The 27,241-nt window shown below is 45.7% G+C and overlaps 1 protein-coding gene across 2 annotated transcripts in view; it reads right to left on the bottom strand.

Annotated features, from left to right (window-relative positions):
* Positions 1 to 27,241, bottom strand: part of COL20A1 (collagen type XX alpha 1 chain) — a 298,926-nt gene that overhangs the window by 98,560 nt on the left and 173,125 nt on the right. For both annotated transcript variants that reach the window (XM_068264036.1, XM_068264037.1), the window contains exon 21: positions 15,675 to 15,813. In XM_068264036.1, coding sequence (XP_068120137.1) covers positions 15,675 to 15,813 — 139 coding nt within the window. The remainder of the gene's footprint in view (positions 1 to 15,674; positions 15,814 to 27,241) is intronic.

Raw genomic sequence — 27,241 nt, forward strand, 5'->3', positions numbered from 1 at the left:
CAGTGGGCATGGTGAAATATCGCCAGATTGGTGACAGAAACATCCCCCTACGGCATGGAAGCGCTGCTGCCTGTCTCCCTGTGGTGGTTGGGGGGGGGGGCTTGGGGGGCTTAGGTGCGGCTGGTGGTGGTACTGGCAGATGCTGCTGCTGCTGCTGCTGAGCCTGAGACACCAGCAGGCTGTGGGACCTGCCTACTGCTGCTGCCAATGCTTGCAATGATGCGCCTCCTTGCAAGGCCCACAAGAGCATCCTCCTCCTCCTCCTCAGAGCTGCTGAGGACGACATCCCCTGGAGGTGGTGGCACCCAGTCTCTGTCTGTCACCGGGTCATCATCATCCTCCCCCTCCTGAAACATGTCCTGCTGGGATGATGACCCCCCAAACTCCTCTCCTGATGCATGGATGGGCTGCTTGACTGTCGCCACAGTCTTGCTGTCCAATCCCTCATCCCCCAAAGTGCCCATCAGCATCTCCTCCTCAAAATCGCCAACAACAGCAGACAATACCCTGATGGTGCCTGGGGTAAAAATACTGCTGAGTGACAGGTCGCCAACTTGTGACGGTGAACTGGCCTCCTCCCCAGACCCTGCTGGGCGGCTGCTGCGAACAGGGGTGGTGGTGGTGGTGAGGGTGGAGGCCTCGGATGCAGAGCTGATGGCGGGCTGCTCATCCTCCGTCATGAGTTGCACCACAGTGTCTGCATGCTTTTCCTCAATGGGACGTTTCCGACCCGGCTGGAGGAAAATCGGAGCAGGTGCTACACGCTGCTGCTGCTGTGTCTCTGCAGCGTGAGTTGCAGATGCTCCTGCTGGGCGGCGCCCAAGGCGTCCACGGCCAGTGGCTATGGGAGGAATGTTAGCCACTGACGCTGCTGCTGCTGCTGCGGAACTGTGCATGGTGGCGCGGCCGCGGCCTGCCACAATGCTGCTCCCTCTCCTCCTGATTCCCTTGCTGCCCTTCCCCTTGCCCAAACCGCGCTGGCTGCCACTTCCAGACATCTTCGATGTTTTGGGCGTATAGACAAAAGTTTTTTAAAAGGGCGGGTGAAAAGTGGGGTACTTTAATGGAGTGGGTTGGTGGGTGAGGTGACTGAGTGAGTGTCCCTAGTACAGTAAGTAAGTAGTAACAGTCAGGAAGTACAACTAGCAGTTACAATAATCAGTAGTAATCACAAGTAAATTTAGTGTGTGTACACTACAGACAGTGAGTGCACGCACGCGCAAACACGCGCAGGAGCTAGCCTATGAACAGTGACTGAGTGAGTGTCCCTAGTACAGTAAGTAAGTAAGTAGTAACAGTCAGTAAGTACAACTAACTAATTACAATAATGAATCAGTTATCAGAAGGAAATAGAGTGTGTGTAGTGTGTGTACACAGACAGTGAGTGCACACACGCAGGAGCTAGTAGCCTATGAACAGTGACTGAGTGTCCTAGACTCCTAGTACAGTAAGAGTAAGTAGTAACAGTAAGTACAACTAACTAATTACAATAATCAATCAGTTATCAGAAGGAAATAGAGTGTGTGTAGTGTGTACACAGACAGTGAGTGCACACACGCAGGAGCTAGTAGACTATGAACAGTGACTGAGTGTCCTAGACTCCTAGTACAGTAAGAGTAAGTAGTAACAGTAAGTACAACTAACTAATTACAATAAGCAATCAGTTATCAGAAGGAAATAGAGTGTGTGTAGTGTGTGTACACAGACAGTGAGTGCACACACGCAGGAGCTAGTAGCCTATGAACAGTGACTGAGTGTCCTAGACTCCTAGTACAGTAAGAGTAAGTAGTAACAGTAAGTACAAACAACTAACTAATTACAATAAGCAATCAGTTATCAGAAGGAAATAGAGTGTGTGTAGTGTGTACACAGACAGTGAGTGCACACACGCAGGAGCTAGTAGCCTATGAACAGTGACTGAGTGTCCTAGACTCCTAGTACAGTAAGTAGTAACAGTAAGTACAACTAACTAATTACAATAATCAATCAGTTATCAGAAGGAAATAGAGTGTGTGTAGTGTGTACACAGACAGTGAGTGCACACACGCAGGAGCTAGTAGCCTATGAACAGTGACTGAGTGTCCTAGACTCCTAGTACAGTAAGTAGTAACAGTAAGTACAACTAACTAATTACAATAATCAATTACAATAATCAATCAGTTATCAGAAGGAAATAGAGTGTGTGTAGTGTGTACACAGAAAGTGAGTGCACACACGCAGGAGCAGCTAGTAGCCTATGAACAGTGACAGTGAGTGTCCTAGTACAGTTACAGTATATAACTACAATACTAATACAATCAGTAGTAAAGGACAGCAGAAATACTGGTATAGAATAGAGAGAAATAAACAGAGGACAGGAGGACAGCTGCCCACACAGGCAAGGCCCTGAGGCCTAAAGCTGTAAGCCTGCAGCAGCTGGCCTGTCTCTATGTAACACAAAAGCTACTAACTAAAATACAATGTCTAACTAACTAACAACAATATAGGTGTGTATAGGAGGTGTATGTGAGCAAACACGCTAGGTAAATGACCACAATAGAGCTCTTGCTAAGCCAAAGCACAAAGGAGCAACTCTCTCTCTGTACAAGTCTCAGGCAAGCACGGAGAAACGGAACATGGCGGCCGCTATTTATAGGGTAGGGGCTGGCCAGGGTCCTCCTCTGTGATTGGCTGCCGTCAGAGGGCCTGGGAGCCCTCTGATTGGCTCTAAGGACATCAATCTGGGCTATGACGCTATTCGAGCTCGGTACCGAGCTCGAATAGCGCCGTTTGCTCGAATAGCTCGAATAGTGAATGGGCTATTCGAGTGTACTCGAATAGCCCATTCGAATAGCTACAGCTATTCGGAGCTCGAATACCGAGCTCGAATAGCTGGAAAAGAGCTCGAATATTCGAGCTACTCGAATATTCGAGCTCTGCTGAGCACCACTGCCTCAGAGCCAGGTATGGAGGACCTCATAGCCAGGTATGGAGGACCTCATAGCCAGGTATGGAGGACCTCAGAGCCAGGTATGGAGTACCTCAGAGCCAGGTATGGAGGACCTCAGAGCCAGGTATAGAGGACCTCAGAGCCAGGTACAGAGGTCCTCCGTACCTGGCTCTGATACAACTCTGAAACTTTATTTGGTCTGAGGAAGTGGGCACAGACCCATGAAACCCGTTGCCTGTAAAATTCAGGGGCACCCCCTCATCAATGTTAAGCCCAGTCCCTTTCTGCTATCACTGCAATTATTAGCAGAAGCCCATCAATATCTGTGCCATCTATAACTACATGATCTTCTCTCTGCTGCCCATAACACTACTTTTTTATTTCTTACTGTGCCACTCACCCATTTACCTCCTTATCACTCTGCCACCATCTGCACATCAGAGCCTGGGGCAGGGGATACAGTCATCCTGGATAAAAAGGGGGCATTCCCCTAAGAACGTACTGTAACTCCTGCCAATGGCACCACCATTGTACCCTGGAGAGGAATATTGTAATTAAACCTATAAGAAAGCAATCTGATAATTAGCATCCTACTGAGCAAAGCATTAGAATTGCTGCATGTACAGAATTATTTAAATGAATCGCCGCCGGGGGAGAGAAATCTTATTTTCCGCCGCGGTCTGCGGAGATTTAGGAATTTTTTAGATTTGCCTCTATGCCTTCAGACACAGCTCAGATGTTGTACGTCGCCAAGGTGCATTCTGCGGAACTGACAAAATATATACTGGAGTGACCAGACAGACCCTCGTTATTACACCGAGGGATGGAAGAGTCTACATTAAAGAAAAACACAGAATAATTTTTTTTCAAATAAGCAGGGACGGATTTGGACAGGCAACCAAGTCTCACTGTCACCAAGCCCCCAGGCCACTGAGCTATCTAGGGCAAGAAGGGTCTCATTGGGCCTCTCCTTCCACTGGTTGGGAGGAGTGGGAATGTGAGGTGGACAGGAGGAGAGGACTAGACTACTGTGCACCATTGCCAGCGATTCCCAGGTGTGGTACTGGGAACTGTGTAGTGGTGGTGCTTTGGATTTTCTGGATCCACTGGTGGGGTAGCCACTTTGTCTGATTGGCCAAACAGAACCAACAGTACTCTGAAGCATTAATTGATGCCCGTCCACATATTTCGGGTTCCTCAAACTCCATCACCCATTCCTGGGGGCAAAACCGGGCATGGTCATGGGAAGAAAATCTCAGAATAACGGGACACAAGGGGAAAATGCAACATCATGATGAAAAGTGGCCATGCTCTTAAAAGATTGTGGGCTTGGCTAAAATAACTGGCATGACCTTAAAAAGGCCCTGTAGTGACATAAAGGAGTATGTAATAATTATTCAGGATACCCACTTTTACTTGAATTATGTTGGTTACAGCATCAGAAACCCTTCATATAGCTACATATTGCTGCCCCTTCCCCCAAGCATCATTCTGACAGACCAGAAATGTTTTCTACTGGCTTTAGAACTCTCAGACATTCAGATGAGATCACCTGCCAGGCTGCCAGTACTAGAGATGTTGCCGTCTGTGATAAATGTCAGAATACAAATTGGGGCGAAGAAAGATTTTACAATGGGCAAACACTGACTAAATGATTCATAAATATTTTTTAAAAATGCAATTTTATTCATCATTAAGTTATTTCCCCATAGTTTCTCTTTAGTCATATGTAACCCTTGTACAAATCACTGGTGAGGCCACATCTTGAGTATAGTGTACAGGTTTGACCACCACACTATAGACTACAGGAGGGACACTGGACATATTAGAACACAAAGACAGCCAACTTAATGAATCAGAGGATGGAAGATCTCACTTACCAAGAAAGGCTGAACAAACCGGGCTTATTTATCTTGGATAAAAAGAGGCGACTGTGAGGTGACCTGATTAACATGTATAAATACATCAGAGGGCAATACAAAAGCTTGGCAGATGAGTGTTTTGTCTCTAGGCTCGTGCAAAGGACACGGGGACATGATCTGCGTATGGAGGAAAAAAGATTTTGCCATCTATTTAGGAAATGATTATTTACAGTATGAGTGGTTTTATCTGGAATATTTTACCACAGGAAGTATTCATGGCAAATTCTTGACTGTATCCGCATTCAAGAGGGGCTTGGATGCTTTCCTTGTGTTGAAGGACGTCCGCAGCTATAATTACTAGGTAATTCCCAGCAGAGTTGATCCAGGGATTTTATTTGATTTCCATCTGGAGTCGGGAAGGAATTTAAGGCTAATTGGCTCCGGCCTTGTAAGGGTTTTGCGCCTTCTCTTGGTCCAACTGGGATATGCACGTGTGCAAGACTGAAATGTACCTGATTTTCACTTCCTTTTAGTTTCCTCCTGGTTGAACTTGATGGACAGATATCCCTTTTTCAATCAAACTATGTAACTATATATGACCCAAGTTTACACGCTGCAGAAGAACTAAAGAGGAACTTTAGTGAATATAATGAATACAATTGCTTATTTATTTATTTACAATATTCATTTGTAAATGATTTAGTATTTGCCCTTTGAAAAATCTTTCCTCTCCCTGATTTACATTCTGACATTTATCGCAGGTGGCGACATCTTTACTGCTGGCAGGTGCATCACTGCGGAATGTTTGTCGAATGAGAGTTCAAGGCAATACAAATATACCTGGTCTCCCAGAATGCTCTGGGAGGAGAATTTCTATAGCTAAACAGCATAGAGTAAGCATCACTGGGAGGGAGGGGCTGCATACCAATTAACAGCAATATATAGATATAGGAAGTGTTTGTGATGCTGAATAATTTACTGCGTTCTAATATATGTCACTACAGGGTCTCTTTAATGTACTTCCTGTAAACACACAATATGGATTACATGAAATCACTTCACTGTGTGGACTAAACCCTGCTAAACTTGCAGGGGCGTACCTGGGTGGCATAGCGCCTATGGCAAACACTGAAATTCCGCCCCCCCCTCCCCATCAGACCACCTTTTCCCATAACAGCTTCTTTTCCTGCAATGTCTCCCCAGTATAGGTTGCTAGAGTTAACCCCCCAGTAAAAGTAACCAGAGGCAGCACCCTAGTATAGGTAGCCAGATGTAGTTCTCCCAGTATAAGTAGACCCATGTTTACGTTGCCCTCCCAGTATATGTAGTTAGAGATGTCTCCTTAGTATAAGTAGCCTTCTTTAGCATGAGTGGTAAGAGGAATCCCCCCAGTATAAGTAGTCCCTCAGTATAGGTAATGTGAGGTTCCCCTCAGTATAACTAACCCCCCAGTATAGATTTGGCAGGTGTCCCCCAGTATAAATAGACCTCCCAGTCAGGGCCGGCGCTACCATAGAGGCAACGGAGGCAGCTGCCCCAGAGCTTGTAGGGGCCCCCAGTGGCTACAAGAGGAAAAAAAAAATTCCAATCGACCTTATCTGACCTATCTGGGGTAGCCAGAATGTGGAGCTCCGACCGATTGGGGCTTCAAACTGAGACTATACCAGCTGCAAAAAAAGGTCCCTTAATGCCAATTTTTGCTCCGGGGTATCTGGGGTATCTGTTGGGGGGGGGGGGGGCAGGTTTATTTTGCCCTGGGGCCCCATTGTAGCTTAAACCGGCCCTGCTCCCAGTATAAGTAGTGATAGTTGTCCTCCAGTTCAAGAGCGGGTACAAATGCCTGAGAGGAATCCTTCAGTATGGTGGTGAAGCATGAGGGAGGAGGATGCAGCCATGGCGCCCATGGTGCTGTGGCGCCCATGGCACAAGCCATGCCTGCACCCCTCTAGATACGCCTCTGTAAACTTGCCATGTGCAGACAATGCGTGGCAACTTTACTGTATAATTTACGCAAGTGACATAGCGCACATGGCTCCACTCAAGGTATGTACACAACACAAGTATTGTTTCTAGAACACTTGTTACACCATTGTATGCTCTCTGAGAGGCCCGGATTTACATCAAAGGAGCCTATAGGCACAGATGTCCTGGCACCCCACACTTCGGCCTCCATGAACCTACCAACCCCCACTGAACTGTACTGCAAGTGTGCTACCTGGCCCAGCTGTCACTCCTCCCTTACTTCCCTTGCCCGACATAGCTAAAGGTGTCCCTTAGCATTAGGTAGCCAGAGGTACCCTCAGTATTAAGTAGTTGATGCCCCCTACTGAAGGTAGATCTCGTCAGTGGAGTAGCGAGAGCTGGGTGAGTAACCACTCAGTTACATTCTGCTCGGCACTCTGCGTAGGGTAAAAAGACAGGACTTGGAGAGGGGAGTGAGGCGCCTTTCCATGATCAGGCGCCTGTAGGCACGTGCCTACAATGCTTTATGGTAATTCCGGCCCTGCTCTCTGAGATGGAATTAAGATGTAATGTGGCCCTAGGCAAGCTAGCAGATTTGGGCCCCCCTTGTGGTTCTTTTGGTAAGCTGAAGTGGAGAGAGGTTAGAGAAGGTGGCAGTTGGGCCCCTTAACACCACTAGGCCCCAGGTACCTGCTTAGGTTGCCTGGGGGACGATCCTGCTCTGCTGCACATAATGCAACTTGTGCTATGTGCGGAATGTGCACTTCATCACTTACATAAATACTAGGCCACAAGTTGAGTGATGCTCAATGAGATGCTAATAATTGCCGGTTGCATGCAAAATGAATGCAAACTGTATACAACTTGGAATCGATCGAAGGCACTTTCAGTCGTTTTCTGATTGGCCTAATTCTGAGTTGCATATAATTTGCATGAAACTTGCATGTGAGATGGAATTATTTACAGTACACTTTGTTGGGCATCACTAGTGACGGCTCCTTTACGTGACGGTTGCCGTTAGTCACCCTGAAAGCGTAAGAATATATAAAAGATATGCGTGAGACCAGTTCTGGGCTCAGGAACACATCAGAAAACAGTTATAGGTGAGCACTGCAGAGACTTAGAGCAGAATACAGTAAATTGTTCAAGATACCCACTTTTCTGGTAATGTTTCTGGTTTCACCTCCTATATCTGTGTATTGGTGTGTAGCCCCGCCCTTCCAGTGATGTTTATCCTAGGCTGTTTAGCTATGCAGAAATTCTCCTCCCCCTAACATTCTGGGGCACCAGGTATATTTTGTACTGGCTGTAGAATTCTCAGTAAGAACCATTTCGCAGAGATCACCTGACAGGACTAAAGAGATGTCGCCACCTGTGTTAAATTTCAGAATGTAAATCATGGTGAGGAAAGATCTTACAACGGATAAACACTGACAATATCTTTTAGAAATGAATATTGTAAATAAAAAAAGCAATTTTATTCATTATGTTATTTTGACTACAGCTCCTCTTTAACCATGCAAAGAGGGAACAATCTATAAGTTTGATCCAGAAACCCTGCCGCCTTCTCTGGGCCTGAGCTCGCGTGCGATAGATAGAGGCAAGATAAAAGACATTCTTGTGTCTGAAGGATTAATATTGAAAAACTCAGCCCCATTTCTATGAGCGTGCAAATAGTGCGATCGCCCGGGGTGCTGGATAGAGCGGCAGGAGGGGGGAGCAGCGGCGGGGAAGTGGGCATAGTGTATTTACAGCTCACCTATCATGATCCCCCGCAGCCACTATCTTCTTCCTGTCCCGACGTCCGTCACGTTGGTAACAGCGCCCCCAGTGATGACGTGAATGCATGTCATCACAGGGGGTGCGATTACTAATGCGACATACACCTGGGACAGGAAGGAGATAGAGGCTGCGGGGGATCGCGGAAGGAAGGTGAGTGTGGAACTATGCTATACCTGCTACCCCGTTGCTGTGCCTATACTGGAGGCACCTACCTTTCTAACCTATACTCGGGGGCACCTACCTATCTAACCTATAATGTGGGCAACTATCTAACCTATACTGGGGGCACCTACCTAGCTAACCTATACTGGGGCACCTACCTAGCTAACCTATACTGGGGGCAAATATACTGACTACCTATATTGGAGGCACCTACCTATCTAACCTATAGTGGTGGCAACCATATGGGCTACCCTATACTGGAGGCACCTACCTATCTAACCTATACTGGTGGCAACTATACAGGCTACCCTATACTGGAGGCACCTACCTAGCTAACCTATACTGGGGGCACCTATCTAACCTATACTGGTGGCAACTATACGGGCTACCCTATACTGGAGGCACCTACCTAGCTAACCTATACTGGGGGAAACTATGCCTGACCTATACTGGGGACATATAGCTGGCTAACTATAGTCATGGACGGATTTCTGGCAAGGCCACATAGGCCATGGCCTAGGGCACCAGATAAACAAGGGGCGGCCTGCAGACAGAGGGCATTATTTGCAAGTGTCCAAACAAATGAAAGGGGTCAGGATAACTGCACTATTAGTACCAGCTGGCATCTGCCTGTGCAGTGCTCAGGCAGCTGCAGTCCGTTAACCAAACGTTTGTGAACAGTGTGTGACTCGCAAAAAGCCAGTCCTTGTCCAATGACATAGCAGCAGCTGCAGGCAGTTACAGAAGGCCGGGTCTCACGCACTTGGTGTGGGGGATGAAAGGACCAGGGGCAGCACCAGCAAATAGTACAGAATACAGAAAGCAGCCTCTCACAGTACCCATTTCTTAATTATTGATTGGCCAGCGCTGTTACCCTGGAGACAGCAGTGGGTATAGGACTCACTTTTACGTGTTGCTGACCCCACCCAATGTCCAATTGTGAGCCACTTTTGACTATGTGTGTGTGGTGGATGGCTCCCACCACGCTCATCACCTGTAGATCGCTTGATTGACCAGTTCCCCCGTGTGACATGATTGATTCACTTCACGTTGCCATGGAGACCTCGGCACTAGCCGCAATAGTGGACACCAGCGGCCCAAACATTTTTGGGTGTGTGTCGGTTGGGGCGGCTGGTAATAGTCGGCCTTGGGCGGTAGGAAGTACAAATCCGGCCCTGACTATAGTGGGGGCAACTAGACCTGGCTAACCTATTTTGTGGATGCCTATACCTGGGGGGGGGGGGGTGAGGATGGGGCGATTTTTACACCCTCACCCTGGGTGCAATTTAGCCAAGAAACACTTGGCTTGTTATCAGTGTACAGTTGAAATGCCGGCAACCGTGGTGTATTGGTGCATTTCTGCACCTGGCTGGGATAGTTTGCAAATATCGATTTAAGCATTCCAGGTGATCACCAGCTTCCTTTCAGATCCTGTACCCCAAACTCCACCACAAGCTACACCTATAGACCAGTCCCTATCGGAACGGGAGACCTGAGTCTTCCACTTTGTTTGTTCCAAGGACTTATTCCTGCAAAGTATAGGATCTGAGGCCAAGGAGACTGATAAAACTCTTGAGAGCCACACAGAGACAGAGTCCAGGGACTAGTGTTGTCCGGATCATGAACGATTCGGATCTTTGATCCGAATCTATTTTGTGAGTCGAATCATCCGAATCATCAAAATAAGTGATTCGGATCGCAAAAGGGGCGGGGCCAGGAGCGACACGCCCCCTCTCAGCGGGGTCCTGGAAGCAGAGCCGAGATGGATAGCTCTGTTGGAAGGGACTCAGGGGAGCCAGCCTTGCAGGGACAGGTAGAGGGGACATGAGTGCCACTGCCAGATATGTGTAGAGCACACATACTGGCTGAAATGTGCTGCTCATTATAGGCTGTCTGTTCCGTAGTGCTGCACAGTGAACACATTGGAAGCTTTTGGCTCAGCTCAGCACAGCTCAGTAACTTTGCAGGCACTGTTATTGCAGCGCAATATGATCCTCCTGCACTAGGCTGTAAACAGCTGCACTTATCTTTGGGGAATGCTTTCTTTCACTGTGCGACGTTTCCATTCAAGGTATACAGATGAACATATAGGTGAAATATATGTAAAGCATATGATTGTAGCATGTGGGTATTGTGTGCAAACAAACATTTCTGCTCTCTGCTCGTCCCTCCTCCCTTCTCTGTCCACTCCCTGCCCTCTGTACATCTTCTCCCCTTCTCTGTGTGTCCACCCCCCTCCCTTTCTCCTGTCCTGCTAGTCATTTCACCCCCGAATGCTTCCCTTGTAAAATGATCCGAGATTCGGATCAAAGATCCGGATCTTTTCAATGATCCGATTCGAATCATCCGGATCATTGAAAAGATCCGAACTTCCCATCTCTACCAGGGACAAGGCCAAATGCTACCACACAGAAGGTCAGATGACCAGCAATTGCTATAGGGGTAATTCCACTTGCAGAATTGTGGTCGCAGAGCCAAATCGCAACTGCTCTGGAAATCATGTTTGAAATCACAAGCCTTCCACAATTCGGTAATCGTGAGCATTTACCCATCTCCTGAAAAGCACCAGTGGCTCCCAGGCGTAAGAGCAGGAAAGGTTTGCTTCCTTGTTGACTGGTGTAGGTAGGGTAGGGACCCTTTTGAAAGGAGGGAACCTCAACGCTAGTGAAAGGATCTTTAGTACAGAATGCGTTTGCTTGCAATCCTTTTTGGAAGAAAACCAGGCATGATACAGGAGTGTCAGGGGTGTAAGTATAAATCATGGGGCCCCCAGCAAATCTTTGATGAGGCCCCCCAAAGTTTACACCCTTTCACTTGCCAACAACCCCTGGTGACCCTCACAGCCTGGGGGCCCATCTTGAAGGGATCATTAAACAAGTGTGGCCATCACAATCTTCACACCCATAACAAGTGTAGCCACAAAAAGGCGGCAATCCAAAACAAGGTCAAAGGTCAGACAAGGCTATTGTAACACAAGAGCAGTCCAAAATCGCACGCAGTAGATTAGCAAGAACCCAGCAGCCCCTAGTCTGACAAAGTAACACAGCATGACCAATCACACAACAACCAACCCCCGCTGCTGGTGCTGCCGCCACCTGGGGAAATAGGAATGGCAGGTGGCCACAGGTACCCCTCTAAGAAGCCTGTTCATCTGCACGCGTACAGGGATGCCAAGCGGTTGGGAAACCACAAGACTATGGAGCAACACATCCTGCCATCCAGACCATGTTTGTTTTTCAAGGATAGCCTTGCTTACTTTAGCATGAAACTGCTAAGCTACCATACTGCCTGTATTACAACAGCACGGGTCCATATTACAAAAAGTTTGGTTGCCTGCAGTCTAGCCCTACCACCCTATGAAAACATCTTGTGCAATGCATTATGAAGCAAAAAATACAACAAAAAGGCCCCTAGTTGTCGAACAGCTTAAATCCCATATCAGGCAAGAATGGGGCAGGATTGCAGCAATCAGTGTCCTCAGCCTCCAAATATTTACAGAGGGATAAAAGAAGAGGGGCTACAAGACAGAGAAGTGCACCCCATCCCAGCTTTTTGTCTGGGGATTTGGACTATATCTTCAGTGATACATTTCTAAATTATTTGATGTTTTGATCAAGATTATTATAAAAACCACTTAGCCAGCTTGCATTTCTTTTTAGTTAGTTCCTCAATAACACAGAGGTTATTTCTTGTGGCCGTCATTTCTTGTCGCTGTCATCTTATTCTTTCTAAGCTTCTGCATTCTCCGCGGCGCACCTTTGCCTCTTCCCGCTCAGCTCTCGCGCGTTTCATCTCCAGGAAGCGGGAACACCTCGTCTTCTCGGCTTGACCGAGGACCTGCCTCTATAAGATGTAGAGTAATTGGATGCGGGGGCAGTGGGTGCCCCGGGGAGGGGAGGGAGACAGGTTGCTTCTTTTCATGTCCCGTCCGCGGCCTTCGTGTTTAATCTTTGCCTTTTATCCTCCAAAGAGCAGATAATGTTAATCTCTTCATGCGGCCAGATAGGCTAAACCTGACGCCTTTTTTGGTGAGCGGATCTCCGAGATCTCTGTTCCCTGCTCTGACCTTTACCTTGCTTTGTGTTCGGATGTTCAGATGTTTGGGCAGCAGTACCTGAGTTCTAACGTCTTAAAGGGAAATTAAAGCGAAGCTTCCATATTTATTTCCTTTTACACAATACCAGTTGCCTGGCAGCCCTGTTGATCTATTTGGCTGTAATAGTGTCTGAATCACACCAGAAACAAGCATGCAGATAATCCAGTCACACTTCGGTCTGAAACACCTGATCTGCTGCATGCTTGTTCAGCGTCTATGGCTAAAAGTATTAGAGGCAGAGGGTCAGCAGGATAGCCGGCAATATGCATTTTTAAAAAGGAAATAAATAGGCAGCCTCTATATCCCTCTCACTTTAGGTTCCCTTTAAAGAGGAAGATCTCCCTAAACTTAAAGGACAACTGTAGTGAGAGGGATATGGAGGCTGCCATATTTATTTCCTTTTAAAGGATACCCGAAGTGACATGTGACATGATGAGATAGACATGTGTTTGTACAATGCCTAGCACACAAGTGTGCTGTGTTCCTTTTTTTTCTTTCTCTGCCTGAAAGAGTTAAATATCAGGTATGTAAGTGGCTGACTCAGTCCTGACTCAGACAGGAAGTGACTACAGTGTGACCCTCACTGATAAGAAATTCCCCTTTTTACCTCTTTCTTGCTCTCAGAAGCCATTTTCTGCTTGGAAAGTGTTTTATCGTTGGAATTTCTGATCAGTGAGGGTCACACTGTAGTCACTTCCTGTCTGAGTCATGACTGAGCCAGCCACTTACATAGCTGATATTTAATCTTTCAGACAGAGAAAGAAAAAAAGGGACACAGCATAGGTATTTGTGTGCTAGGCACTGTACATACACATGTCTATCTCATCATGTCACATGTCAATTCGGGTATCCTTTAACCACCCTGGCGTTCTGATTAAATCGCCAGGGTGGCTGCGGGAGGGTTTTTTTTAAATAAAAAAAAAAAACTATTTCATGCAGCCAACTGAAAGTTGGCTGCATGAAAGCCCACTAGAGGGCGCTCCGGAGGCGATCTTCCGATCGCCTCCGGCAGCAAGAGATAACACGGAAGGCCGCAATGAGCGGCCCTCCGTGTTTCGCTTCCCTCGTCGCCATGGCGACGAGCGGAGTGACGTCATGGACGTCAGCCGACGTCTTGACGTCAGCCGCCTCCGATCCAGCCCTTAGCGCTGGCCGGAACTGTTTGTTCCGGCTACGCTGGGCTCGGGCGGCTGGGGGGACCCTCTTTCGCCGCTGCACGCGGCGGATCGCCGCGCTGCAGCGGCGATCAGGCAGCACACGCGGCTGGCAAAGTGCCGGCTGCGTGTGCTGCTTTTTATTTGGTGCAAATCGGCCCAGCAGGGCCTGAGCGGCAGCCTCTGGCGGTGTTGGACGAGCTGAGCTCGTCCAGACCGCTCAGCAGGTTAAGCAATACCAGTTGCCTGGCTGTCCTACTGATCCTCAGCCTCTAATACTTTTAGCTATAGACCCTGAACAAGCATGCAGCAGATCAGGCGTTTCTGAAATTATTGTCAGATCTATCAAGATTATCTGCATGCTTGATTCTGGTGTTATTAAGACACGACTACAGCCAAATAAATCAGAAGGGCAGCCAGGCAACTGGTATTGAAATAAATATGGCAGCCTCCATATACCTCCCAGTAAAGTTGTCCTTTAAGGTGCCCATACTGTACATCTTTCGATTTTAAAGCCTGATCGACCATCCGACTCGATAATTGTAACAAACCAGAAAAAATTAGGTTCCACAACACACATGCTTAGTGACGGTTTAACCGTTTTTTGGCCGAAATGGGTTGAATGCATTGATTTGACATGCTGGAAAGTGCTTGATTGCCTGTGCGGTGGTAATGGCGTTCGATATCGCAATGATCAACAAACATCACAGATACATGTAAATTCTCATCTGCCCTGCTGACGCAACTCCCGGCCACTGTGTGGCATCAGGTGCGTGTGTGATGCCACCATGTGGTGCACGCAGGGGTGACAGCGGAGGAGGCTGGTAGTCATGGCAGCTGGACAGGTGAGATTTAACACTGCACGGGTACTGGAGGGGACATTGACACTTGGGGGGCGGGCAGGTAGGTGGTGGGGCGATGTCGCTAAGCCAATACCTGATAGATTTCATGCCAAACTCTGTTGAGAATTGGCCTGTGGTGTACGGGCAGGCAACAATCCTTTTTCCGATCAGATTCGATAAGAGAGAGATCTGTCCCTTGGTCTATCTGCCCACTAATGATAAAATCTTGATCATACAAGCTTACCGCTTCTATGAAAAGCTCCGTACACACACTAGACCATGGTTGTCGAAAATGAACGATAAAAAAGGGCTTGACCAAGAATTGTTTTTTAAAAAAAGTCTCCCACCAATGGTAAAAGATGATCACTGTCCACGTAGACCGACTTGTCCTACAGAACAATAACAAATGAGCGATTCATTAAATGTACGTACGTGTGTTGAATTTCGGACTTCCGGGTCCTAATTTTCACGCTTCCAGTAACGATCCGAACAGCAGACCGTCATTGTGCAGCGCTGCATTTAAATGGGTGTCAACATGATTTGCTTATCGCTAACCGTCGGGCATTGGTCACTTGCCGACAACTGCGGTCTAGCATGTGTATCCGTTCAAAGGATTTTCACATAGTTTACCCTAGATAGACTATACTTGACAATTGAAATTGGATGTGTGTATGGACCTTTACGCATCCCTTTAATGTGGAAAGTTAGGTAGAGCTGATATAAACAACATCACTCAGCCAAGACCGTAAACGAAAACCAACCTCAAGGTCACAATCCAAGAACTGCACCCAAGACATGCCCCTGGCATCCACCCACCATCCATGTGGCATATTTTTACTCATTACGTTACATACAAATGCCAGTGTGCTGGATGACCCATCTTACCTGGTGCGCACGGTAAGCTGGGCGTTCTCGGCAATGCTGTATATCCTGGAATGGCCTAAGACAAAGGCATCAAGCGACACACCGCTGATGGAGGAATAATGCTTGTCATACAATCCAAACACCACCATCATGTCGTAGCCTGTCAGAGGAGACATAGAATCAACATCAGGAGACATGTGGCTTTACAAAGAGGACCTGTTGCCTGCTTAGAAGTAAATAATGATTATTAACTGTAAAATATTGTAGATAAATAAAAGGACGGGCACCACAAGTGTTAAAAGTATAATTAAATAGGAGTGTAAAAGTGGCCATACATCTAGCGATTCTGATTCAATTGACGAAGCGATCAATTTATCGACTTCCGTATGGTTGATTGAAAGACAATCGATTAGTGGCCCACACATTACCTGCGATATCCTATGTGATTCACCTCCACGAATCGATATGACCGATCTTGTGTCTCCATCCACTGTATGCAGAAATTGATTCAGAGTCGATCGAATGGCATGTGAACAGTGGCCGATGTTTGTGCGATCGATACCTTGCATCCTACTCGATCGACTAAGCTGGTCGATTCTACATATCAGCCACTTTTCATTGATTGGGAATTCTGGAATACACTCAATTCTCTCTCGATTCTACAAAATGATCAAATCAAATGGTCCATTGTACAGCCAAATCGCTACATGTATAGCCACCTTAAGCTGTTGGGCACTTACCTCCTTAATGGGAAGGTAAACTGACAAATGACATGAGACGTGTGTATGTACAATGCCAAGCATACATTTAACTAAGCTCTGTTGCTTTTTTCTTTTCCTCACTGTGAGGGTTAAGAATTCAGGTATGCAAATGACAGTTTCTCTCTAGACACACCAAGTCAGACTATAGCATGACCCACTGATAAACAATTACAAGCTGTAATACCCTTGCCTGCCAGAGGACAGCTTCTGAGTGCAGGGACTAGATTTTATTTTTTTTTAAAAAAGGTCATAGATTGTGGATCTGGAACACTTGTTGGGAATACACGAGATTTTTCAGCCGATCAATTTTCAGCTTGTTCTTCTTATCAATTTCCATTCACTTCTATGAGAAGAAGATCGGACCTGTTGGAAATTATCTATTGAACCATCTATGTGCCAAAATATCTCATGGTGTATTCCCAGCATAAAAGATTAAGTCATTCAGCTGAGACTTTGAAAACATTAAACCTACTTTGTTAGCTTTTAAACATGAAATAAAACTGGGGGATCCTACAAAAAGTCATCATCAGCAAAAAAAATAAAAAAATAAATGCATGTAACACCATGCACAACATTTTGTGAGTCTCACCTGCTTCATCAGATAAGCAATGCTGCTTTTTTGGCATGTGGAGCATCCTAATGCCTGCAAGAAGTGCTTGCTTGCTCCAAATGTTGGAAGAAAATATGTTGCATGGGAATTAGAACTATATACCTAATATATCCAGCAGGTGGCATGCTCCTTCACACTGCTGATGGCGACAACAGAAATCCTTGATTGGCAGCTGATTGTAAAAACTGCACTCAGTCTCTCAGTGTTCTCTGTAACTCATAAACTGAGGTAACTGATTTGTAGAACACATTTGTTTGGGCACAACCTACTGGCAGCACAAAGTACAAATAAAATAATCATAAGAAATGCATGTTCCCGTCTCCCAGGCAAGTAAATGTGATGAACTCCCTATCTATTTACATCATGGTAACAGAAGGAGCAGCCTCCAAATGAGAAGCTTATGCTGGGGTTTCTTGCTAGAAATACCAGCATGCTTTGCAAAGTGAACTATTGGAATTCCAATGTGGAATAATTTTTAAAGCAAACCTGAAACGGAAAAAAAACCACCAAAAAACATATGATATAATGAATAGTATGCAGGTCCGGTCCACCCATGATGCCAAGTGAGGCGACTTCCTATAACTGGCTACCTACCTATAGTGAGGGTGTTTTTGGGGGGGCACTGCAGTTTGCCTGAGGCGGCGAAAAGTCTAGAACCGGCCCTGATTGTATGTGTAGTACAGATAATGAATAGAACACTCGTAGCAAAGAAAAGAGTTGCATATTCCCATTTTCAGTTATATAGCATTTTATTTCAAATAAAATTGCATCATTCTGTCACATTTGCAATTTTAAAAACCACACTCTGTCTTTTAAGCTATAAAAAAAACAACAGAAATAACGACACTTTGAACTTTTCTGCAGTAAGGATTCATTCACACCTAAAGTCAAAAACGCAAGCGTTTTGCGGTTTTTTGCACTTCTATTTTTTTCACCCTCCCAGCGCTCCACTACGCACTGCGTTTCTGGTAAAGGCGTTGTTCTAATCACTTTTCCAGAGCGGTTTTGTAATTCACTCCCTGATGCAAGTCAGGAAGTGAACTCTTTGACCCAGAAAAGAATAAATTCTAAAAACGCGAACACAATCGCTGCATAAAGCGGTTTTGTGAGTGTTTAGCGCTCTTCCTATACCTTCCATTATAGCAAAAATGGCACAGGCAGTGCTTGGCTGAACGCACAGCGCATGAACCGCACTGATATGAACCTTCTTAGAGAGATTCATTGCACAAGCGTTTTGTGGGCGATTTTAAAAATTGCCTGCACTTGAAAAAAGGCCAAAAACGCCCCTGGTGTGAATGAGCCCTAAAACCTTATCACAAACTGTCGCTCACTATTTCTTGGCTGTTTAAAGTGAACTCGAGGTAAAAATAAACTGATGAGATAAAAAATTGTATTCATGCTCCTACTCCTCAAGATCACTTTTCTGGTCAGGAAAACGTATATGACTGTAATTAGGTTATCAGTGATGCTTACTATATTCCAGACAAGATACTGACAAGACAGAAGCTGTCACTTCCATGCCTAGAAATTAACTCTTTTAGGCAGAAAAATAACACAAGTAAAACAGCCTGGTTATTAATATATTAATATGTTTTGTACTGTACATACACATGTTTATCTCATCATGTCACATGTCGCCTCGGGTACACTTTAAGTGCTTTAGAAAACAGGACTGTATTCAACCCAAGTTCATCAAATAGCTCAGAGAAGCTCTTTTGCATTGATAACAGTGGCGGCACCAGGGGGGTGCTTTGGGGTGCTGAAGCACCCCCTAAAATTCTCCAAGCACCCCCCCAGTGTGAACTCCCCAGCTCCGGCAGCGCAGGGCTACGGTAAAATGGTGTCCGAAGCCCTGCTCTGGAGACTTTGAGTCTGCAGTGCAGGACTTCAGATGCCATTTTCCCGTAGCCCTGCTCTCAGCACGGGAGTTTCAGTTGCTGGCTGCAGAGGATCATGGGAGCTGCACGCCGGACGGAGGCCGGGACAGGAGGTCTTCTGCAGGTGAGTAATTTTTTTTTTTACATTTATATTAGCAGGTGTATTTGCTGGTCAGGTCTGCCACATGATTGCACGTATTTTCTGGTCAAATCTGCCACATGATTGCACTTATTTTCTGGTCAAATCTGCCACATGATTGCACGTATTTTCTGGTCAAATCTGCCACATGATTGCATGTATTTTCTGGATAAATCTGACACATGATAGCACGTATTTTCTGGTCAAATCTGCCAGATGATTGCACATATTTTCTGGTCAAATCTGCCACATGATTGTACATATTTTCTGATCAAATCTGCCACGATTGCATGTATTTTCTGGTCAAATCTGCCACATGATTGCACGTATTTTCTGGTCAAATTTGCCACATGATTGCATGTATTTTCTGGTCAAATCTTCCATATGATTGCATGTATTTTCTGGTCAAATCTGCCACGTGATAGAATGTATTTTCTGGGCAAATCTGCTCACATTACGTGTATTTTCTTGAGAAAACCTGCACAATTATGTGAATTTTCTGGGGAAAGGGTCACCAAAACTTGGGCCCACTGTCTTTGCGTTGCACTTTGAAAGGGAACCCAAGGTGAGAATAATATTGAGGCTGCCATATTTATCTCCTTTTAGGTAATACCAGTTGCCTGGCTGCCGTGCTGGTCCTCTGCCTCTAATTCTTTCAACCATAGACCCTGAACAAGCATGCAGCAGGTCAGGGGTTTCTGGCAGTATTGGCAGAACTGACAAGATTAACTGCATGCTTGTTTCTGGTGTAATTCAGTTCACTACTGCAGCCAAATAGATCAGCAGGGCTGCCAGGCAACTAGTATTGTTTAAAAGGAAATAAATATGGCAGCCTCCATATCACTCTCACCTCGGGTTCACTTTAAATTACAGTTAGCTCCGCCCTCATCCAGTCATGGCCACGCCCATTTTTGCAGTGGCACAGGTTGTGGCCCCACCCATTTTTTTTGCGGTGCACGGGTCATCAACTACCCCAGAAATTGGTCTAGCACCTGCATACCACCCTTCCCTCCCAAAAAAATCCTGGAGCTGCCACTCATTGATAACAAAGTTTTTTTTTTAATTCTTCCTGTACTGGAAAATGACATGAGACTTTTCTTTGATACTTATGTTCCATTTTTTAGCTGTACTAAACTTACAATTCATTATCTCATACGTTTATATTCGCTTCAGGTTTGCCTTAATCTAGAATATGTAAAATCAAATGATGTGGCATTCAAAAAAATCCAAATGCATAAAATTGGCCCAAACTGACTATTGTAGCCCTACGTTCTGTGCGACAGTGATAATCCTTTCATTACTTTGTGGAGGTCAGCAGTTGTAATTTCCGCAGTGACATCAGAAGCAGGAGACATAAGACACCCAAAGTTCCTAGAACAGACGCGGGCCTCATTGTCTCGTTTTACAGCAGGACTCTGATGTATGATAAGACTATCCGTTCCACAAAGGGCATTTCTTACGTCTATCCATCCACAGTCCGGGCCGTAAGTGGTCCTTTTATCCGACACCAGCCTAATTAGGACTCTTAAGAGACCAGAGTGATTATAATCTAGCTGTGTAATTGGCAACTGACCCTAATTTAGCGAGGCCAGCCGCGATCAGTCTCCATTCCTCGTCTCAGAGAACGGCTCATCTACATGATGAAAGAAAGCGCCAGGGGAAGGGGATAGCGTCCAGATGATAACGTGCAGAAAGACGGGTGTGACAGGTCCACGCTGTGCCAACCGCCATCTCAGGGGTGAACCAGCTGGATCCAGTGACAGTGGTTTGGGTGTCGCATTAGCCTACTGTTGCTCAATAGGGATTGTCGGAAAATTTCCGCGGACTACCGATTTCTGAATTGAATCTTTAATTGGAAAAAAACGGCATCAGAAATCGGATTCCTGCATAAATACAGCATTACCCCAACTCAGTAATTTTAGCCCTACCACAGAGCTCGGAAGTATTGAACCAATCAGGGAATGCAGAATTTTGCCGCGGTCATTCAGAATTCCCCGGACATTTTAGGCCAATGGCAAGACTAGGAAATACACGATAGTATCGGAGTCTTGTGATTGGTCTATAATTGCCACGGCAATCTGATGTTCAAGGAAAAATTCTGCATTCTCTGACTGGTCAATCTGGCCAATCAGAGAAAAAAAGAAGAAGTAAATTCGGACGTGTATTGCGGATGTACACATAATAACGTACATCTGCAAACTGTACGGATTCTGATTTTTTTCTTAATTATTAACTAAATTTAATTTTAATTATTAACTAACAGATACAAGCTAGAGAGGGTCATCAGGTCAACGGAGAGAATCATCGGGAAACACCTCCCGCGCTTGACCTCTACAACTCCCAGACTGCGCTCCAGAGCACAGAGGATTGCAAATGAGCCCTCACATCCAGGCCACCGCTACTTTAACCGGTTTTTATCTGGGAGATGGCTTCTAGCCATCTCCACCAAGACAGCTAGGTATATGAACTCCTTCCCCTCCGCTGTCAAACTCTCGAACTCTATACAATGGCTGTAGCCAGAGCATATGCTCATGATTGGATGATGGACAGGTACAGCTGCTGCTTTTTGCGTTCCAGTCTCAAATGTCACACTCCAGTGTCACACTTCCGTAAAGCTGCATTATAACTGTATTGTCAATCACTTATAATATGAGTGTTTAGCTTTTATGGTTGGCTTAGTTTTAGTGTTGTTGCCACGGTTGCTGTCTTAGTGATTATTGTCCTCCTATGCTGAGCTGTTTTTCTGTGCCAAACCCCATTCCAGGCATGACCCAGTCATGTTGGGTGAATAAACCTGATTCTGAACTTATTAACAAAATGACAAAAAAAAGATTTTCCTCATAAATCTTATTTTGCAAATTGGAAATCTGTGGAATCAGAATTGGCTGAAATTGGCGCAATCGGAAATCGGCATTTACGACCGTCCCTATTGCTCAAAAAAATCTTCAGTTTGAGGACGCCTTGGGGAAACAGGTAAATGTTTAGCAGTCAAAAGACATCGAATCCAGATCCCACTGAAGCAATTTAGAAAAATCCTGGTCAAAGGTGTAACTCAGGGGCGCCGCGAGGCATAAAGCGAACCAAGCGGTCGCTTGGGGCCTCAAGATCATAGGGGCCTCGGCGGCTCAGTGACGTCGGCGTGACGTCACTGTTTCCCAGCAGCCCCGCGGGGCTGGCAGAGCAGAGCAGGGCAGGGCTACGGGAAGATGGCCGCCGCCGAAGCCCTGCTCTGGAGACTATTTATACGCCACCAGTACAGGGCTTCGGGTGGCCATCTTCCCGTAGCCCTGATTCAATCAGCGCGGGAGATTGGAGGAGGGAGGGAGCTCCGTGGGAACTGCGCGCCTGAGGAGCCGGCCAGGAGAGGAGACGGGGAGAGAAGACTTCTGCCAGTGCCAGGTGAGTAAATCCTTTTCTTTTTGCAGCTCTGAAAATGTGCCCTAATTGTGTTTGATTTCTGCTGAACTGTGCCCTAATTGCGTTCGATTTCTGCTGAACTGTGCCGTAATTGTGTTTGATTTCTGCTGAACTGTTCCCTAATTGTGTTTGATTTCTGCTGAAAATGTGGCCCTAATTGCGTTTGATATCTGCTGAAAATGTGCCCTAATTGCGTTCGATTTCTGCTGAACTGTTCCCTAATTGTGTTTGATTTCTGCTGAAAATGTGCCCTAATTGCGTTTGATATCTGCTGAAAATATGCCCTAATTGCGTTTGATTTCTGCTGAACAGTGCCCAAATTGCGTTTGATTTCTGCTGAAAATGTGCCCTAATTGTGTTTGATTTCTGCTGAACTGTTCCCTAATTGTGTTTGATTTCTGCTGAAAATGTGGCCCTAATTACGTTTGATATCTGCTGAAAATGTGCCCAAATTGCGTTTGATTTCTGCTGAAAATGTGCTCTAATTGCGTTTGATTTCTGCTGAAAATGTGCCCAAATTGCGTTTGATTTCTGCTGAAAATGTGCCCAAATTGCGTTTGATTTCTGCTGAAAATGTGCCCAAATTGCGTTTGATTTCTGCTGAAATGTGCCCAAATTGCGTTTGATTTCTGCTGAAAATGTGCCCAAATTGCGTTTGATTTCTGCTGAAAATGTGCCCAAATTGCGTTTGATTTCTGCTGAAATGTGCCCAAATTGCGTTTGATTTCTGCTGAAAATGTGCCCAAATTGCGTTTGATTTCTGCTGAAATGTGCCCAAATTGCATTTGATTTCTGCTGAAATGTGGCCCTAATTGCGTTCGATTTCTGCTGAAATGTGGCCCAAATTGCGTTTGATTTCTGCTGAAATGTGCCCAAATTGCGTTTGATTTCTGCTGAAATGTGGCCCAAATTCCGTTTGTTTTCTGTTGAAATGTTGCACAAATTGCGTTTGTTTTCTGCTAAAATGTTGCACAAATTGCGTTTTTATTTTCTGGTGTCTGGGGTAACTGTTGCTGCATTTATTATTTAATGGTCATAGTTGGCTATATTTGCTGCGCTACGGTTAAGCTCTGCCCATACAATGTCATGGCCAAATCCATCTGCGCGCGCCTCAATCACCCCCACATCCATTTTCCCCGCAAACAGCCCCACCCCAATCCGCCCTCCAGTTCCACCCACATGTCATGGCCACGCCCACTTATGCGGGATAGCCACACCCATTTTTCGCCGCAGGATAGGGCCACTTCCTACAGCCCGCTTGGGGCCACAAAAACCTTAGCTGCACCCCTGGTGTAACTAGAAGGCAGTAGAGGGCAATAGGCAGTCAAAAGCATTGTGCTCCCCCCCCACACCATCGCTCCATTGTGCGTCACACATGGTCTCTCCTTCCCTCCCCATAGCATCAGGTGCGTCATTCTGCTAAAACATAGCGAGAGAGGTCTATTAAGAGTTCTCCTGAGGGATCAAGCGCTGATCCCTTCATACATCTGTATGCGTCTTTAGCAATCAGTTATCCAATTAAATGCATTGCTTTGCATGCTTCTCCTTGAGTTCTCCTCGTAAAGGATTTCTGTAGAATAAAACGACCAGCTCTTACACACACTAAAGAGAGGTTATTCCACCCAGCTGAAACTTGTCATCTCACATCTACAACCAGCTGGACCTCAACCATACAGGCAGGTGTTATGCTGAGAACAACAGGTGGTAAGGCATCTACCTGCATTAGACCATATGTGATCCCACCGCACTATGGTACACAGGTCAAACTTTGATTGGCCAAGCGCTGGTCAATTTTACCGCCTCCAAGTATATTGAATACTATGAAAAGATTGTGTAGGTTACCCTTCAGAGTCTGGTGACCCTCATACTATATGAAGGTGGGAAATTGGTACGATTGGCCAGTCAAAATTGGATGTGTGTGCCAAGCTTTAGTAGGCACTTAGCTTTGGATCCATTGGACAGCAGATGCCAAAGGAATAATCATGCTTCTGCTATGGAAAGATGTTGTCCTCAATAGGAGGTCAGAAATTTGCCAGTGTTTGGCCATGCCCACCACTCTCATTCTTGTTAGGTACTTAATTGGCTCGTCTGGATGAAAAGATATCTTGGTGGATCTCGTGGATAGAGAGATCTTGGTGGACATTGGCTGTGTGTGGATGATATGGATGGAGAGAATTTTTGGTGGATATTATACACGGAAAATGTAGTAGGGTGGAAGCGCCCAAAAATATAGATCTCTCAGAGTATACGTTATAAAGACATAAATAAATACATGAGGTATCTTACCTCTCCAGATGAACCAATCATCTGGAGAGGTAAAATACCACATGTACCGGTATTTATTTAAGTCTATAATTTTATACTACAATACTGCACCATTTGGCTCCTGGTCTAGTCTTTTTCACATAGGCTTTCATAGTTCCCCCACAGCGATCGTCTCTACGTCTAATTACGGTATTTGTGGAGGTCCAGTTTAGTCCCAAAAGCTAGCATGGGGCAGGACAATGATATGGAGTCCAAAGAACTGCAGAGGTTAAAGAGCTGTCACAAATCTTCTGTTGTGGTTTATCCATCTTCACAGCAGGAGTCAGATATTATCTTGCATCAGAGCAGGTCTGTACCCAACATAATGCGCCTTGGTTGGTCCCTAGTTGGGCCGAAACTACATCTGTCTTCGACTGCTCTCTTGTAGTCCACAGAGCAGACAAGCTACGAGGCAGTGGCATTGATTCCTCAGAAGCGAATATGCTAAAAATAATTGTCCCCCTCCTTCAGAGCTGTATAGAAGTTTTCCTTTCAATAGATCAGTTGCAAGGGATGCGTGGTTAGACCTTCAGCAGGAGAGGCTTATGGTTGCCATCAAGCTATAACAAGTAGATGTCTTGCTGAGAATAACAGGTGGTCAGACATCTGTCTGCAGTTGTCCTTGCTTATATCCATCACATAGTATCTTTCAAGGTACTTAGAAGGGCCCCGGCAGGATAGAAAGTACTCTAGGTGGGCATCACCTGTCTGGATACGCACGCTTGTCACGTATAGAGACCCAGCAGGGGTGCAGGGTAGCTATATAGATTTACGAGAATTTTCAGAAACACGATATGGAGTTGTACAGTAGTTTATCTTTCACTAGATCAGACAACGGCAAATCTTGTAAGATTAACTCTTTAGCAGGAGATGTCCGTCAACCCTTCGTAGCTGCAAACACATAAAAGACCACATATCACAAATGACCTCTCCATGAGCCAAAAACTCCATCAACGCTATTAGAAGCACTTTCTCGAGGAAGTAACTCTTCTGATAATACCACTAAGCACGTAGCACTCCCACACAAAGGCACAGGGGACACACAGTGATGTCTCGGTGTTGTCTACAGAGTGACCTCAATTAGGATCAGGTGGGGAATGGTCCAGCGTCTCCGATGTTCAGACATTCTTCAGCCAATGAGAGGTCCCAACTGCTTCCCACGCACGACAAGGATGGGTCATTGCACTGGAATACAGGACATTTCCAGTCATGCACCGCTACACACACGGCGGCCGGCTCGTAATAGCAGCGCTCGATTGGACAGCAGGGAATACCACTCTGAGCCCGACTCCAGAGGTTCAAATATCAAATCCAGCCTAATGAGACACATCCTGATAATGAGACGCTTCAGGGGAACTTATTCAGAACTCACCTATTAGTAGCAGGAAGAAAAGTTTTTCCTTTATACTTTCTGCTCTTGTAAAGTGTACCTGTTATGACAGATACAGTAAAATATGCTGTCCTGGCAATGGTCCTGTAAATGTATGAGCATGTTCAGGGCAGGTTCTAGACTTCTTGCTGCCTGAAGAGCATGCATTAATAAGAGTCATGAGGAAAAATGGGCTCTCATTTTTGTTAATAAAATTATCGTTAATATCTACCAATTTTCTTCGTTTTTAAAGTGTAATTTAGTGTAGATTTTCGTATATATTAACCATATTGAACTACAACCTAGTCTAAACCAGCTCTCACATAGAACCCTCCCTTCCTGATGCCTAACCCTAAACCCCCCTTCCTGACACCTAACCCTAAACTCCCCTTTCTGACAGCTAACCCTAAACCCCCCTTCCTGATGCCTAACTCTAACCCCCCACTTCCTGACTCCTAACCCTAAAAATCCCCTTCCTGATGCCTAACCCTAAAAGCTCTTTCCTGATGCCTAACCCTAAAAATCCCCATCCTGATGCCTAACCCTAAAACCTCCTTCCTGAAGCCTAACCCTAAAATCTCCCTTCCTGACTCACAAACCTAAAACCCCCCTTCCTGACGCCTAACCCTAACCCCCCCCCCCTTCTTAACGCTTAACCCTAAAACCCCACTTCCTGATGCCAAACCCTAAAAATCCCCTTCCTGATGCCTAACCGTAAAACCCCCCTTCCTGACGCCTAATCCTAACACCCCCCCCCCCCTTCCAGATGCCTATTCCTAAAACCACCCTTCCTGAAGCCTAACCCTAAATCCACCTCTTCTGACATCTAACCATAACCCCCCCCCCCCCCCCTCCTGACTCCTAATCCTAAAACCCCCTTCCTGATGCCTAATCCTAAAACCCCCTCCTGACGCCTCACCCTAAAACCCCCTTCCTGATGCCTAACCCTAAAACGCCTCCCTTCCTGACGCCTAACCCTAAAACACAAAACAAATTTTCAAAAATGAATAATAATAAAAGTACAAAACATTAAAAATGTAAAAAAAAAACAACCCAAAACTATAAAGGTCTAATCTTCAAAACGATAAAAAAATTCAAAAACTATAATGTT

Source organism: Hyperolius riggenbachi, chromosome 12 (assembly GCF_040937935.1).
Source record: "Hyperolius riggenbachi isolate aHypRig1 chromosome 12, aHypRig1.pri, whole genome shotgun sequence".
NCBI classification, from domain to species: Eukaryota; Metazoa; Chordata; class Amphibia; order Anura; family Hyperoliidae; genus Hyperolius; species Hyperolius riggenbachi.